We start from the raw sequence: 17,374 nt of genomic DNA on the forward strand, positions 1-17,374 counted from the left end.
AAGGACATTCCAGACTTTTTAGTCTAAAGGTTGCTTCCTAATTTTTATAAGAGAGAGGAATGTTCTAGCCACTGCAAGGGTTGAGTGGGGGTGGGTATCATACTGCAGTTCATCAGCCTAGGAAACGTATGTGGGGAAGGGGTGATGCTCTGTCCAGATAAAATGTGTCAGAGCCCAAGTAGGGTGAACAGTGCATCCATGATGGGGTGATGTACTCAAGTGGGATGAGGATGTCAGAACCCAAAGTGGGATGAGGATGGTGCCCACACCAGGGAGTGGCTGCAGGTGGCTCTGCAGGTGGCTCTGTAGGTGGCTGCAGAGATATGAGATGGGTTACATACAGAAGGGTAGGGGCTTGATAAAATAAGTAAATATATTGAGGATAATGGAAGCCAGGTTTTTCACTATAAGAGAAGAGTTCCAGATTTGGAAAGAAGAAGACTATGAACCTTGTGGTATTGGATTGGAATATTTCAAATTTTTAAAATTTAAAAATAATGAAATAAAAATTACACCTTAAAATGTAACTTGAAAATAAAGGTATTTCAGTTTATAAATGGGACCAGATATTACTTACATACATCTAAAAAGTGATTGCCAAAATTTTGTAAGCTTTGGAAAGATGATGTGATTTATAAGTCAGTCCTACAAGCTTAAGGAAAAGCTTTGGTTTTTGAATTTGCAGCTTTATAAATTGAATATTATAAAATCTAAAATAAAATATTTTAAGTATACCTATTATATACACAAAAACTCCCTTGAGCATTTAGTATACGTTTTTAAAGAAAGGGCAAGGAGAACATAGATGGTCTACCTGATAAAGTTGAATTATAATTCAGGCCCTGTGCTCCCTGGTATCCAAAGCAAAAAAGTCAGATGAGGGGATTTTAATCTTGGGTCCATGAGTTTCTTAGGATTATACATAAATCTGTGTGTGTGTGTACATTTTTTTTTTTTTTCTGGAGAAAGAATGCATAGTTTTCATCACATTCTCAAAGCAAGTATTTGACCCAAAAAAGGTTGAACCATTGTATCATATTTTTTAAAAGAAAATGGGTACTGCAGAGTCCTCTATAAATTCAACTTTAAGAATCTTTTTTGCAGTGAACATTAATGGAGCATGTATTACAGAATTAAATTTAGGTTTTAGATTAAGCTTTACATATGTGGGGAATTAATATTTTATTGAGTACCTTTTGTGCCCAGAAGAAAAAGCTCTGGTACATTAATCCATTTCATTCTCACAACACTCATAGTAAAGTAAAGCTCACTCCTGTATTCTGATGAGGAAACGGAGACTCAGATTAAAAAGCTTGCCCAGGGTTACAAAGTAAGAGGCCCAGGAAGAAAGAAGCAGGTTTTTCTACTCTTCCATTAACATTATCTCCAACCAAGTTGCCTGCTGTGTACTGGGCATTGCACAGGGTGCTGGTGATGTAATGTTGAACACAAGAGACTGGCTTCTGTTTCCCTCTCTCTCAAAAAGAAGGTGAGGGAAACCAGCGTACAGAATTATAAGACTGGTGTGCCTTCCTCTAATTTAAAAACTAGTGAGAATGTAATTATTTCAGATATTCCCTATTGTCATCGATGTTCCCTTGTAAGATTGCTGGCAATATTTTGTTGAGTTTCCTTAGCCTCCCATATCCTTATGGAAAAAAAAAAAACACATTATGCAAGTTCACAAATGAGGATACGTGTAAATATGATTGTCTTACTTTCATTGAGTCTGTTAGTGGTATCAATTTAGTATCTGGTTTTCTTAATACTTGATATTACACAGTGATCATCAGTGTGCATGTTAGAAAAAATTAAAAGTTTTTAAAACTACATGTATCTGTATTAAATCTTCTCAAAGAATACTTAATTTCTTCTCCTCCCTTTCATTGATTTAAAATAGAAGAGAGATTCAGCAGTATCTCTCTCCTTTGGTAGCAATGACATGCTCTGTGCTGCTGAAATGGAGAAAGAGAAAGAGGCTGAAACCCTTAGGGTCCAGAATGTCTGGCAACGCTGCCCTAGAGGCTACACACCTCAGCTCTAGACATACAGGGTTTCCCATCAGGGCATTTGCTCTGAAGGGGAGGATTCTCGTGGAAACAACTAGGCTTAGAGAAATGTGAAGCTGCCCTTGGCAGAAGTTGAGCTGCGGAGTGAAGCGCTCTGCTTTAGTGCTGGGGCTGAGATGCTGTTCGTGTTATGCTTATTATAAGCCCACCAGAGAAGGTGTGGAGTTCGTGCAGGACATGACAACAAAATGTTTTAGAATCTCGTCATACAAGCCAAAGAGAAGAGTGAGTTTTAAAAAATATAAATGCATATTTTAAACTGTTGGGAAAATTTTTTTCTCTGTTTTTTGGTACTCCCCAATAAAAGAATTTTACTAGTAGATTGCATAGTGCCTCTAGCAGTGGTAGCTGGTGCCTTGAAATCCAGTTTAATTTGGCTCATGACAGTGAAGTGTATATTTTCTAAGAAAAATTTTATTCATTTTTTCTGGGTGATAATGGAGAAATCTCTTAAAGATCCTTGAAAGGAGTTAAAAGATAGGGCACCAGGGTGGCTCAGTCAGTCGGGTGTCTGACTCTTGATTTCAGTTGGGGTCATGACCTTGGGGTTGTGGAATGTAGCCCAGGCCAGGCTTTATGCTCAGCATAGAGTATGCTTGAGGTTCTTTTACCCTCCTCCCTTCCCCTCTGCTTCTGTCTCTCTCTCAAATAAATAAATTTTTTAAAAACTCCTACAGCAAATCAGCTTCTTTGCATCCTCCTACATCTTCCTCTGAAACGGCTGTAAGAGCTCTCTTACCCCAGGACACCTACTTGTTAAAGTTAAAAGGTGAAATTGTAAGATTTAAGTATCAGCAATGTAAGTACCCATTTTCCATTCAACTTGGTGCATGGAACGCAATATTAGTCAAATCAACTAATCTAGAAACTTGGGTAATTTATAAGAAACTATTTTAAAGTCATACTCTTTGGTGTCACTAGAATTAAAGAGGCTTTTCACTATGAACAGTTTCATTAGATGCTGTTATGATTGTAATTGTTTTTTAAAAACCAATGAAACTTGGCAGTTGAAACCTATCAAACACAAAAGCTTTGATTTGGGTTTTATGAAACAGTAAAGGTATTTTTTAAAACTTGTATTGAAAAATAAGTTAATAAATAGCAACCAGATTGTGTGTTTTAAGTATTTCTTAGAGTTTAGAAACTGAACTTGAGAATGCCTCTCACACCATTAATTATGTTTATATTTGAAGCTGTGAGTCATGATTTTTTCTTTAGCAGGACAGGGCATTTTGCAGACAGATTAACCTGTTTGCCGGTTTTTAGACACTGACTGAAATGTACATATAATTAATTTCCTTGGTCTGAAAAACATAGTAAATCTTGGTAACTAACTCAGTGCCCATCAGAGGATTTAGCTCGGAGTTATTCATTCATGAAATACTGTGAGAATTGGGAAAAGGAAGAGAATCTCCACAAAGGGAATGCAAAGTTTCATGGGGGCAATGGCATTTGAGCCTTGAAGATCAGAGTGATCTTGGATAAAGAGACATAGCTAGGCGTACCAGGGAGAGAGAGTACAGGAGCCAGTACCCAGAGATGGTACCGTATGAAAGTTATATGTGGTTTAAAAGCCATCCCATCTTGTTGAGCTCCTGTCACAATGTGGCTCTAAAGACATAGGAATAAAAATGAAACTAACAAGGTTACTGCCTTCCTTTTAAGATAAGTAGAATAAAATGAAGCATCTCCCTTGGCATTTGGTTTGTCGTTTGAAGTTGGTCAGACTATGAGAACATCAAAGATCAGTTGAATAGAGAAAGTAAGCAAGTAGTTTACCTTCTCTGAGCCTTAATTTTCTCAGCTTTAAAAATGAAGCCAAATAAATAACTAGAATGCAGGTTATTTTGCAGATTAAATTAAGTAATATATATGAATAACGTAGTACATATAAAGGTCATTATTCTCTTGGTGGCTTTGATAGTAGTAGTTGTAATGAAAATAGTAATACATTGTTTAAGATGAAGAGATATTTCTTTATCTAAAAGGATCCATGGCATGTTGCAGCATAACTGAGATTTATAAATTTTCCTAATTCTGGTATCAGTCACACGTACTGCACAGTGTCATTTGTGAAATGTGACTATAATTTTGTCTTCTGGTTTTATGATTTAGTTTTTTGTCTGAATATTTTATATAAATATATAGGGAAATACTGCTTAATCCACAGATTTACTGTAGCAGTTATCATGGAGTACAGGTGACACTTTTCTAGAGAAGTCTTCTATTGGAATGGTTAATTCCTTCCTCATCCCTTATTATAGCTCCCCCCTAGAATTTTTAACTGCTCATTAAATTTGTTCAGAGTACGAGAAGATCTTTCTCAGTTGATTCAGCCAAGAATTTTTATCATAAGAGCCTTCAGAGATGAGGACACTGGGCCCTAGTGAGACTTTTCCACACAGGTAATTGGTGCCAAAACCAGGACTCAATCTCTATTTTCTTCTCAGCTTGTCTGGGGCTTTCTTTAGTTTATATCATTGTCTCTAATCAAGTACATCTATGTAGTAAACCTATATGGAGCCCAAGAGTTGGTGTGGCTGGTGAGAGAACCAAGTCCTGTTAGAAATATTTCATGGAGGGGGCGCCTAGGTGGATCAGTGGGTTAAAGCCTCTGCCTTCAGTTCAGGTCATGATCTCAGGGTCCTGGGATGGAGCCCTGCATCGGGCTCTCTGCTAAGCAGGGAGCCTCCTTCCCTCCACACACACACACACACACACCCGCCCCCGCCTGCCTCTCTGCCTACATGTGATCTCTGTCTGTCAAACAAATAAAATATTTAAGAAAAAGGAAAAAAAAGATTGCATGGAGGAGTGATTTTTAAAGATTTAACAGCTTTTAAATAAATTTAATAAGTTTTAACAGCTTCTTGAAATATAATTCATATACATTATAATTCACCCATTGAAATTGCACAATTGCATGACTTTTACTATAGTCACAAAGTTTTGTAACTATCACCACAATCAATTTTAGAACATTTTAATACTCCAAAAAGAAACCATATACATCTTAGCCATTACTACCTAATCTCTCTGTTCACCCCAGCCCAAAGCAACCACTAACTTAGTTTCTACCTCTATAGATTTGTTATAGATGCTTTATTTTAAGTGGATTCATTCAATATGTGGTCTTTTGTGACTAGCTTCTTTCATTTAACACACTATTTTCAAGATTCATCTATGTTGTAGTATAGACCAGCATTTCTTATTGCCAAATAATACTCCATTGTATGGGTATATCACACTCAACCCATTCACTAGTTGATGGACATTTGAGTTGTGTCCACTTTTTTTATTTTATGAGTAATGCTGAATATCTAATGTTATAAATACCTATGTGCAAGTTTTGTGTAGACATATGTCTTCATTTCTCTTGGATATATACTTAGGAGTGGAATTGCTATATCATATGATAACTTTTATGTTTAATCATTTGAGGAACTCCCAGACTGTTTACCAGAAGTACTGCATCATTTTACATTCCTCTCAGCAGTCTATGAGAGTTCTGGTTTCTCTGCATTCTCACCAACTCTTGTTATTATCTCCTTTATTATAGTCATCCTAGTGGGTATGAAGTGGTACTTTATTTTGGGTTTGATTTGCATTTCCCTAAAGGCCAATGATGCTTATTGGCCATTTGTGTGTCTTCTTTCAAGAAATATCTATTCAGGACCTTTGTCTATTTTTAATCAGGTTTTCTTTTTAATACTGAATTGTAATAGTTCTTTATATATTCTGTGTACAGGTCTTTGATATGACTTACAAATTTTTTTTTTCAGTCTCTGGGTTGTCTTTTCACTTTCTTAGTGGTGCCCTTTGAAGCAAAACAGTTTCTAATTTTGACTGTCTATGTAATATATTTTTTTCTTTTGCTCCTTATGATTTCAATGTCATATCTAAGAAATCATTGACCAAATCCAAGGTCACTAAGATTTACACCCATATTTTCTTCTAAGAGTTTTATAGTTTTAGCTTTTACATTCAGATCTTTGATTCATTTTGAGTTAGTTTTTATATATGGTGTTAGGAAGGGCCCACCTTCATTCATTTGTGTGTTGATAGTCACTTATCCCAGTACCATTTGTTAAAAAGACTATTCTTTTCTCTATTGAGTTGTCTTGGCACGGAAATGGTTCTTAAGCACTGCTTTTGAAGAACAGATGTAAATGGCACAAATAAAAGTATTCTAATTTGGCTTCTAGGTAAATTATGTGAAGAGTGTGAGGTCAGGATATTTAGATCACAAAGTCATTTGCCTGTAGCTGACAGTTAGAAACCTTAAGTAACAGATGAGTCATCTGTCGGGAAGAAGTTTGAATATGGCATTAGTCAAGTTTTATAGTGGTAGCTCATGAAATGATCATGACTCTTGATCTTGGGGTTCTGAGTTCAAGCCCCACACGGGGTGTAGAGATTACTTAAAAAAAAATAAAAAATAGGAGGGGGGAAAGAAATGACTTCATAGTCTCAACCTCTTCTGTTGAAATAAGTCATGAAATCTTCAGCTATTAGGTTGAATGTATAGAAGAATTTTGAAAGAAGTTTAAGTTGGAAAAACTACTGTAAATTTATAAAATAAAGAAACCCAATATGAAGAAAATAAAAGTAGTTAAAACAGAACATGAGAAATATAATTTATAATTTTATTAACTCCAAATGACACAGAAGCAAAGAAGTAGAAGCAATTAACTGAATGGTAAAGTAGTGAAAAGAAGTTAGTGAAGAGTCAGAATTCCTTGGTGCTAATCCTAGCCTATGTTATGTATGTAACCTTGAATAAGTCATTTAACCTTCAGAATAGTAGCTGACATTTACTGAGGCTTTACCGCGTTCAGGATTTTGTGTAAGCATCAAACTTTTTTGTAAAATGGAGATGATGTCTAAAATTAGTTACTTTGAAAACTTGTAAAGGGCCATATACATAGAAATTTCGGGAATTATTGCATGTAGTAGTAGTAGCAGGCAGCTGATGGTATGTGTGTTTGTACTCAGAACAGTTCTATAAGGTGTGCTGTATTCTTACCTTGATGATGAAGAAACTAATGTTTAGTGGTTGTGAAAGTTACACAGTTGTGAAAGTTAAACAGTTAGTAATCAGTAAGTAGAAGGTTGACTAAGCTGTGATTTCTATACACCAACTTGACTTTAGTGTGAAAGGCTGTAGATCCTGATGGGTGGAGGAAGGGAAGGGAGGAGGGTAACACTGGTGAGATTTAAATTATTAGAAAAATAAATTGTTAAATTATATGAAAGGTTAAGATATAATTCCAAAAGGCTGATGAGTCCTGAGATAGGTGATTTCAGAGGGTGGGGTGGAACAGAGCCATATGCTAATAAGGTCAAAGGTATATCCCTTTTGATTAACCTATAAATCCTATAAGAGCTAGGAAATGTTATAAATGTTATAAATCACAGTCATATAATAGTTTAGCCAGAGACAGAGGGAAGACAAAACACCATCCAGTGAAGTAATGAAGTCAAGATGGAAAGAAGAGGTAAGTACAGGAGGCCAGAATAATACTACAACTTATAGATGTAGATAGACTTTGCTTTAAACCATAAGGAGGTTACTTCTTAGAATTAATTCCCTATTCATACCCTTTGTAGACTTTTCTCACCCACCAATAAAATGCCTGTGGTTAAGCTCCAAATATTGTGGAACTAGGCACTCTTAAGTGCTCCCTAGCTCTTACCTCTCTACCCCTTACATACATCTTATCCTCCCCGTGGTTGAGTTGAGAAACATTATTTGGGAATATAAGTCAGACCAAAAAGAGTACAAGAAAAGAGCAGAACAATTTCTTGTTCCTTGATTTATCCTGTGCCATTATCTTTTGACAACAAGTACAAAGTTCAAGCTTTAGTTGTTACCCTGCTGCTACTCAATTATCAAGCAGTAGACCTGCTATTCTTAGATGGAGTTGATCTGTTGGAGATGTCATCAGCTGGCACAGGGGGAGTAAAGGACCTTGAACTCTTAATTCTGATTTGCAAACTTTTGATTTCTGAATTTATGGTGATTGATGTCTCTAAGAGTATACCTAAGGTGGAAGTATGGACAGGAAAGACAGCTAATACATAGTGAGCCCATACTCTCTGTGAGGCCGTCTGAAGCACTTGAAGATGAAATAAGAGTATCAGAGATCACAAAGGTCTGATTTGTTTTCATTTATACGGATTTGCTTCTCAGAAATGACAGGGCTGGGATTTTGAAGAAAAGACAGTTGAGATGAGAAACATTGTTTTAGCAAAAGCTGATACTGAATGCTCATTTTGCCACCATGTGTGCATTTAATAAATGATGGAGAGTAGGAAAAGAAGCAACTAAACATATGATTGCTAAGTTTAGTTTGCCCCTCTCTTATGTAGTGTTTAAGAGCAGGGATCTGGGGGCGCCTGGGTGGCTCAGTGGGTTAAAGCCTCTGCCTTCAGCTCAGGTCATGATCCCAGGGTCCTGGGATCAAGCCCCGCATCGGGCTCTCTACTCGGCGGGAAGCCTGCTTCCTCCTCTCTCTCTGCCTGCTTCTCTGCCTACTTGTGATCTCCGTCTGTCAAATAAATAAATAAAAATCTTTAAAAAAAAAAAAAAGAGCAGGGATCTGAAGTTAGAATGCTTAGGTTTCCAGCATCTTTCCCCTTTTCATTACTTTATGCAATAAGGTGATGCCAGACTCCTCATGCCTTATGAACACAGGACACTGAACCTTTGGCGTGAATGGAAACAGAATCAGGGGGTAAAATTCTTAGGCTGTTAGGGGGACCTGGGTGGCTCAGTCAGTTAGGGAGCTGCCTTCTGCTCAAGTCATGATCCTGGGGTCCTGGGATTGAGCTCCACATTGGGCTCCCTGCTCAGTGGGGAGCCTGCTTCTCCCTCTTCCTCTGTTCCGCCCCCCCCACCCGCTCCTGTGCACTCTCTCTCTCAAATAAATAAGTAAAATCTAAAAAAAAAAAAAAATTCGTAGGCTATTAATACATGGAGGTTATAAACTTATTGCCAGACCACTCACCCGTGAGCTCAACCTTATAATGTATTCTGTCACACACATACTTCTGTCAAAAATTCAGATTAGATCCTTGATATTTGGCAACAGTGTGCTAGGGAAGATGCCACATGTGTCCCTTAGATTATCCTAGCCTTCTCCCATATCAAGTCAGATTACTAGGAAGCTGCAGGCCTGAACTTGTAGAAACTCACTCACCGAACTCTGACTTTACACTTGATCTTATTAGCCAAAAGGCCAAGAAGCAATGACCTATAATTTTATAGTAAGCCCTTGATTTTTGTTACAGATGGATATCAGAATCATATACAAGGAATGCTTTTCCATTTCTTGTAGAAATCATTTTTTAAAATTTTGTTAGTTTTTCTTATAAAAGAATTCACATGCATATTTCTCCTCCAATTAAGTATACTGATAATTTTTTTTTTAAGATTTTATTTATTTATTTGACAGAGATCACAAGTAGGCAGAGAGGCAGGCAGAGAGAGAGAGAAGGGGAAGCAGGCTCCCTGCTGTGCAGAGAGCTCGATGCGGGGCTCCATCCCAGGACCTTGGGATCATGACCTGAGCTGAAGGCAGAGGCTTTAACCCACTGAGCCACCCAGGCGCCCCAGTATACTGATAATTTCTTAAGCACTTAAATATAGCTAATGGAAAAGTACAGTGTATTTTCATTTTTGCTGTGTTTGTCAGAAAATTCAGAAGTAGTCAATTGCAGTAACTAGCCTTAGTTTATATTTCTAATTCATTTATTTATCTCCCTGTCCTCTAAGATATTTGTTCTTTATTCATTATTTTTATTGAGTTTATAAAAAATGCATAAATTTTTCAAGTCACTTTTTTTGGAAGTAAGGTAGATTTTGAACTAATTGGTATTGCAACAGAATGGTGTAATAAAATATAGAGATCCACTCCAGTCCTCGGTATTCTTAATTAATGGAGCATCTGAGCAGGGATGTGAAAAAGAAGTACAGTTCTTCTTTCAAAAAAGAAGTACAGTTATGGAGTTGGATTGTTTTTTTGTTTTCCTTACCTAAGACTTATGAATCATAGACCAGTGGTTTCCAGCCTATGGACTTAGAACCTTGGTGACAGTGGAACTGTTGTGAGTAGTCTACATGCCCAGTGTGTATTTTTCAGAAAGTGTTATTAAAATTATAATTTCTGAGGTGCCTGGGTGGTGCAGTTAGTTAGTCACACCTTGGTTTTGGCTCAGGTCTTGCTCTAAGGGTCGTGGATCAAGCCCTGCATTGGGCCCTGTAATCAATGTGGAATCTGCTTAAAACTCTCTTTCCCTCCCACTTACACTTTCTCTCTCACTCTCTCTTTAAAATAAATAAAATCTTTAAAAGAAAAAAAAAACTATAATTTCTGTCACCTGGATAGATGTACTTTTTTTAATTATTAGAAGTGATCATTTTGTTTTTTAAGTTCCAATATAATTAATGTGTAGTGTTGTATTTCAGTTATACAATATATTGAGTCAGCAGTTCTATACATTACTTAGTGCTCATCACAGTAAGGGTACTCTTTTAAAGATTATTTATTTATTTATTTATTTGATAGAGATCACAAGTAGGCAAAGAGGCAGGCAGAGAGAGAAAGGTGGGGGAAGCAGACTCCCCGCTGAGCAAAGAGCCCGATGCGGGGCTCCATCCCAGGACCCGAGATCACGACCCGAGCTGAAGGCAGAGGCCCAACCCACTGAGCCACCCAGGCGCCCCCACAGTAAGGGTACTCTTAATCCCTTTATTTATTTCACCCATACCCCCACTAGCCTCCTCCGATAACCACTAGTCAGTTCTGGTGGTTTAAGAGTCTATTTTATTGTTGTCTTTTTTCTTCGTTTGTTTTACTTCTTAAATTTTATATATGAACGAAATCTTATGTCTTTCTCTGACTTATTTCACTTAGGAAGTTTGTATATATTTTAATCTCTTAATATCACTAGATACTGAATGATATTAGAAAGTGGAGGTAAATTTAATAGGCAGAATAATGGTATTGTAGATATTTAGGCAAATGGCTTTAAATTTTGTATATGGGGCGCCTGGGTGGCTCAGTGGGTTAAAGCCTCTGCCTTCAGCTCAGGTCATGATCCCAGAGTCCTGGGATCCAGCCCCGCATCAGGCTCTACTCGGCAGGGAGCCTGCTTCCTCCTCTCTCTCTGCCTGCTTCTCTGCCTACTTGTGATCTCTGTCAAATAAATAAATAAAATCTTAAAAAAAATTTTTTTTTGTATAGAGATGCTGAAGTATTTTAATGTGGAGTATCATGTAATTTAAGTGGTTTAGGTGTGTGTGTGTGTAAAGACAATACACGGTAGAAAACAGTGTTTAATCTAGGTGGTGGATGTATAGCTGTTCATTATAACATTCTATTTCCCTCTATCTTTGAAATTTTTTGTAACTGAAAGTAAAGGCTGCTCAGATTTCAAAAGAATGGTTATCATATAGAGAACAAACTGATGGTTACTGGAGGAGAGATCGGTGGGGGCATGGGTTAAGCAGGTCATGGGCATTAAGGAGGGCATTTGTTGTGATGAGCACTGGGTGTTATATCTAAGTAATGAATCACTAAAGTCTAGAGCTGAGACTAATATTGCACTCTGTGTTAACTACCTAGAATTTAAATAAAAACTTGGAAGAAAAAAAAAAGCATATGGCAAAAGCCATGTGTTTCACTCCTAGGAAAAACAAAAACAAAACACAAAACACAAAAGAATGGTTATCAGTACTTGGACCAACCCTCATATTTTAAAGGAGGAAAATTTTTATCACAGTGATTCAACTGCCTGGACTTATTTTTGCCCAACATTGTACTACTAACATAAGGGGATATGTAACTAAAGTGTGACAACTGTGTGCTAGAATAACTACTGCAGTCTTATCTGGCCTGAATGACTGCAGTGTAGCATTCTGGCAGGCTTCCTGGGGGTTCTAGACATATCCTCCCAGTTACATTTATAACTGCAGAGGAGTCAGTACAATAGATAGTTTGGCATTTGTGCTAGTAGGTACCAAGTGAACAATGACTCTGGAGCATGTTACCTGGCCGCACTTCCTTGTAAGAGATCTGCAGCCTCAGCCTAGATGACCTGGCAGATTTCTGGATGGTTTATATGGTTAGAAAGACACATTCCCTACCCCCTTCCCTACTGAGTCATATTAGAGCTAGCACAAAAGGGTATAGAGTGACTAAAACTCCTGTTGCTGCTCTGGCTGTAGTATACCACTTCTGAATTCTACAGGCAAGAGCAAGTCTTTTGGCCCTACTCAGTCTATGGTACCCTTCCCAGAGTTTCGAAAAGCACCCCCAGGTAATAAGTAGATAGGTTTCTACCAGTCCCCATCTTTGAGTAACCACTGCCCAACTACAACATATGCCAAATAACCTGCTGTACTGTGTTGTAGCAGATGATAGCTAGGGAAAGCAGAAAGATCATAAGATAGCTCAGTTCTCTGGGGTGCCTGGGTGGCTCAGTGGGTTAAGCCTCTGCCTTCGGCTCGGGTCATGTTCTCAGGGTCCTGGGATCGAGTCCCACATCGGGCTGCCTGCTCAGCAGGGAGCTTGCTTCCCTCTCTCTCTCTGCCTGCCTCTCTGCCTACTTATGATCAATCTCTCTCTTTCTGTCAAATAAATAAATAAAATCTTTAAAAAAAAAAAAAGACAGCTCAGCTCTCCTTAGACTCTTGATTGATGAGATCGTTACTTAAGACATAACAGAAGCTAGCCTGGTCATTAGGGTTCTTACACATGTTCACATCACTTGCTCTCATTTGTGTCATTTTGAAATGTACTTAAACCTTTGTAGCCCCTGGTTCTCTTAGCTATCCTTTTTTCTTTTTTTTTTTAAGAGAGAGGTGTGTGTGCATACTCATGCAAGTGGGAGGTGGTGGGAGGGTTGCAGAGGGAGAGAGAATCTTAAGCAGGCTCCAGGCCCAGCTCAGAGCCTGACATAGGGCTTGATCTCACAGAGCTGAGATCATGACCTGAGCTGAAATCAAGAGTCAGATGCTTAACCAACTGAGCCACCTAGGAGCCCCTCAGCCTTCTTAAACAGTTTTTATTGTATGTGTGTGTATTTGGCTAATGTATTTTCAGAATCTTACTTTTTTGGGATGCCTGGGTAGCTCAGTTGTTTAAGGGTCTGCTTTTGGCTCAGGTCATGATCCTGAGGTCCTGAGATTGAGTGCTTCTCCCTCTACCTGCTGTTCCCCCTGCTTGTGCTCTTGAGGTTCATGGCACAAAAGAAGAGAGAAAAGAAAAAAAGGACAATAAGACAAATAAATAAAAGCTTAAAAAAAATATTTTTTCACTAAACACACGAGTGTTCGTGTAACTGCTTACACAGTAATGTAACTGGTATATATGTTCTCATAATTTTTTCCTTTTTGCTTGTCATATTTATAATATTTCAAACAAACAGAAAGAAAGAGAATAACATAGTGTCCAAGGACCATTACCAGGCTTTTTCAGACTTCTGATTTTGCTATATTTGCTTCAGAGAAAGTTTAATTTGTGTTTACCACTCCTCAATCCATTCCCCCTTCTTTGAACATAACTATTCTGAATTTAGTATTTTTCATGAACATATTTTTTGTAATTTTATTATGTATACATGTATTCATAAATAATACATAGTATTCTGTAACTTCTTTTTTCACCCAGTTTCATCCTTTCGCAGTTTACTCACATTGAGACATACAATTCTATTTATTTTAATTGTTATACAGTATTTTTTTGGGTGAATATACCACAATTTAGATTGATTCTCCTATTAATAGGTATAAAGGGTATTTCCATTATTTCATCTTTTCATAAACAAGTGCTGCAATAAATATTCTTCAGAATGTCTCCCTGCACACATATGCAAGAGGGTTTTTCTAGTATATATATCTAGAAATTGAATTATTGAGTTGTGCAATATATTCATGTTTAATATAACTAGACATGGCCAAATTGTTATCCAGATGACTATACCAATTTAAACTCCCATCAGCAGTGTTTGAAAGTTCCTGTTATCCCACATCTTTACAGAAACTTGAAAATTTGGCCCAAATGTGGGAGTGAAATGATATCTATACAGCTGATTTATTCATGGTAATTTGCTTATGTTGGGCAGAGCTTATGAAGAGACAGTGGAGCTGATTGACATCCCAGATTTTTCCCTGAGGAAACATCTTATTCTTGATTATGTAGTTTAGTAGGGTATTCTGAATGAAATGCTGCCTGCTGGTAAAATACTTTTATTTTCAAGAGTATAAAAAACCTTTTAGAAATTCTATACAAGAATAACTTTGAAGAAAAGAATTTCTCATAAGATGTTTTCACTTTCGGGGCACCTGGGTGGCTCAGTGGGTTGAAGCCTCTGCTTTCGGCTCAGGTCATGATCCCAAGGTCCTGGAATCGGGCCCCAGATCAGGCTCTCTGCTCAGCAGGGAGCCTGCTTCCCTCCTCTCTCTCTCTCTGTCTACTTGTGAGCTCTCTCTGTCAAATAAATAAATAAAATCTTTTTAAAAAAGATGTTTTCACTTTCCAAATTTATCCTTGTCATTTCAGTTTCCTCCATGATTCTCTTAGTTCTTCTGACTGATGATTAGCAAGGGCATGAAAGAATGAGATTCCAGTCCTTTATTGACAAATTACATCTGACGGCAGAATAAACCCACTTCTAAGAAACAAGTGTTTGCAGTTTTTCATTGCTATCATTTTGATTACTCCAATAATGAAACTGAATCTGTTTCTTAGGAACCAAATTAAGAAAGCCTAGAATATTCCACTACTTAATTAGTGGTAGTAATTAATAGTTAACTGATAATTATCTGGTGACTTTTCTAGAAAAAATGTGTAAAGAATGTGTTATTTAATGTGAATTGCATTTACATGATTGGTTCTTGAGTTGGATTCTGTACCAGTCATCTGTTGCTATGTAACAAATCACCTCCAAACTTAGTAGTGTAAAATTCTGGTTCTGAGTAAGATGGAGCAGGTACACTTCACCCAGTCTCTCCCACTGAATGCAGTTTTTAAAACCTGGCATAGAGCAGCTATTTGAAAATTCTGAAAGGTAGATTGTAACAGGCAGACTAGGAAAGAAAAGCAGATCTTGAAGTACTGTAGAACTAAGGTTAAACTCAGATTTCTCCCATTCTGGTATCCTCAGGCCTGAATTCAGCACAGCCTAAAACACAGAAGCGGGCACCAATATTAATAGAGAGAACTCCAGGAGAAACCATCAGCTCAGGTGCAAAGGAATAAGAAGGTGATATTCTAATGCTCAGAGAAAGTACAGAAACCTCTTATTGTCCTTTTTTTTTTTCCTCTCTTCTCTTGTGCCATGAACCTCAAGAGGTTCTGTGGTGGCAGCAGATTGGGGTCTGACCGGAGCCTAAAGCCCTGGGGGCAGGGAAACTTTCTCTCTGATTAGTGGAGCTTTAGTCCCAAAAAGGTAGGATATCCGCATTTGCTTTTTTTCCTCTCTCCTTCAGCTGCTTGGCTCCAGACACAGGCATTGTGGAAGTTGTGTGAGAGTGAAGTAAATAAAACCCAAGCTTTCTGGCTATGTGACAGGAAAGGGGAACTCTCATGAATCAGGAAATACTGGGGAGATTTTGAAAGGGAGAAGCTAGGTAAATAAACTCTTTAGTAAAATTTTATTATGAACTCCTAGGCTTACTCATGTGCTGTACGTGTAGAAATTCAACCCCAAATAACATCTACTCTCTGAAAAATGAAGTATGGGTTAGACCACTGCTTAGGTACCAGAATGTCAACAGGTGGTACACATATGGGACAGATCCAAATACCACTGCAAAGACTTTAAAAACTTAATTGAAACCACAATCCACAGAAGGCTGGTCAGAAACTATGGCCTGAAGAAAACTGGGTTGATTGCCTACTAAAAGAAAAATATCAGTATTCTCCATAGGATTTTAAGATGACCTAGATAGAATCTTATAATAATGTCCAAACAGTCCAGGATACAATAAAAAGGTTGCTTGGCGTTTGAAAAAAATAGGAAAATCAATTCACTTGGAAAAAGTCAGCCAAAAGATGCCAATGCCAAAAAAACAGACATAGTGCTGACAAAAACTAAAACAGCAGTTCTAAAAATATTCCAGCAAGTAAGGACAGACATTCTTGAATAGAAAGATAAAAAGTCTCAACAAAGAAACAAAAGAGGTAAAGGATCAAATGAGCAACTTAGAACCAAAAAATACAGTAAATGAAAAAACAAAAACCCTGGATAGGATCAACAGCAGAATGAAAATGACAGAGAAAAAAGTCAATGTACACATGAAAATAGTAAGTAGAAATTATCCTGTCATTTGCGGGAGTATTGAGAAAAAAACTGAAGAGAAACTTAGGGATTTGTGGGATAATGACAGAGGTCTAAGATTCATGTCATTAAAGTTCCAACAGGAGAGGTGAAGAAGTGGTACAGAAAATTTATTTGAAGAAATAATGCTTAGATACTTCCCAAATTTGGCAAATAACCTAAACCTATAGATTCAAGATTTAAGCTTATAGATACAGGAAATCCTAAAAAGGATAGAGACAAACTCACACCCAAACACATAATAACTAAAACTATCATGACACCAAAACCAAAGACAAAGAAAAATCCCAAAAGCAGAGAAAAAGGATGTAGTGCTTACAGGGAAACAACTGTTCAAATGACTTCATATTTCTCATCAGAAATCTTGATGACAGAAAGAAGTAGAATTACATTTTTAAAGTGCTGGTGGCAGAGGTATCAACTTAAGGTTTTATGTCTAGCAAAAGTATCCCTCACAGATGAGGATAAAATAAAGAATTTACAGCTACTAGATCCTGCTGTAAAATATTTATACTTCTCTTGAATTCTTCCATTAACAGTAGAAAGCAAAGAATTATAAATCAATAATGGGATTTTCACTATATATAAATACATAATATATTATGAAGAGAGGGTAAAAGAACCTAAAATGGTGATAATGATAAGGTTTGTACTTTAACTTAAAGTGGTAAAATGTTAATTTTAAGTAGTCTGTGAAAAGTTACATGTGTATATGGTGATCGCTAGAGCAACGACAAAAAAACAAAACCTGACCTCCCAAAAATACGTAGTAAAAAACCCAGTAGATTAAAATGAAATAGTAAGAATGTGGGTTGCTGGAGGGGAGGGTGGGTAGAAGGGTTGGGGTGATTGGGTGGTAGACACTGGGAAGGGTATGTGCTATGGTACATGCTGTGAATTGTTTAAGACTTAGGAATCACAGGGGCGCCTGGGTGGCTCAGTGGCTTAAGCCTCTGCCT

General features: G+C 37.4%; 1 protein-coding gene across 6 annotated transcripts in view; it reads left to right on the plus strand.

The window, feature by feature from the left end:
- TMCC1 (transmembrane and coiled-coil domain family 1) overlaps nt 1-17,374 on the plus strand; it is a 263,955-nt gene that overhangs the window by 171,711 nt on the left and 74,870 nt on the right. Inside the window, exon 1 of one of the 6 annotated variants that reach the window (XM_047744048.1) lies at nt 7,529-7,567. The exons of the other annotated variants lie outside the window; for them this stretch is intronic. Within the exon in view, the coding sequence (XP_047600004.1) occupies nt 7,544-7,567 (24 nt within the window). The 5' untranslated portion in view covers nt 7,529-7,543. Of the gene's footprint in view, nt 1-7,528; nt 7,568-17,374 lie in introns of those variants that run through there. 6 annotated transcript variants of the gene reach the window in all.

This window comes from Lutra lutra, chromosome 1 (genome assembly GCF_902655055.1).
Source record: "Lutra lutra chromosome 1, mLutLut1.2, whole genome shotgun sequence".
Classification (NCBI taxonomy): domain Eukaryota; kingdom Metazoa; phylum Chordata; class Mammalia; order Carnivora; family Mustelidae; genus Lutra; species Lutra lutra.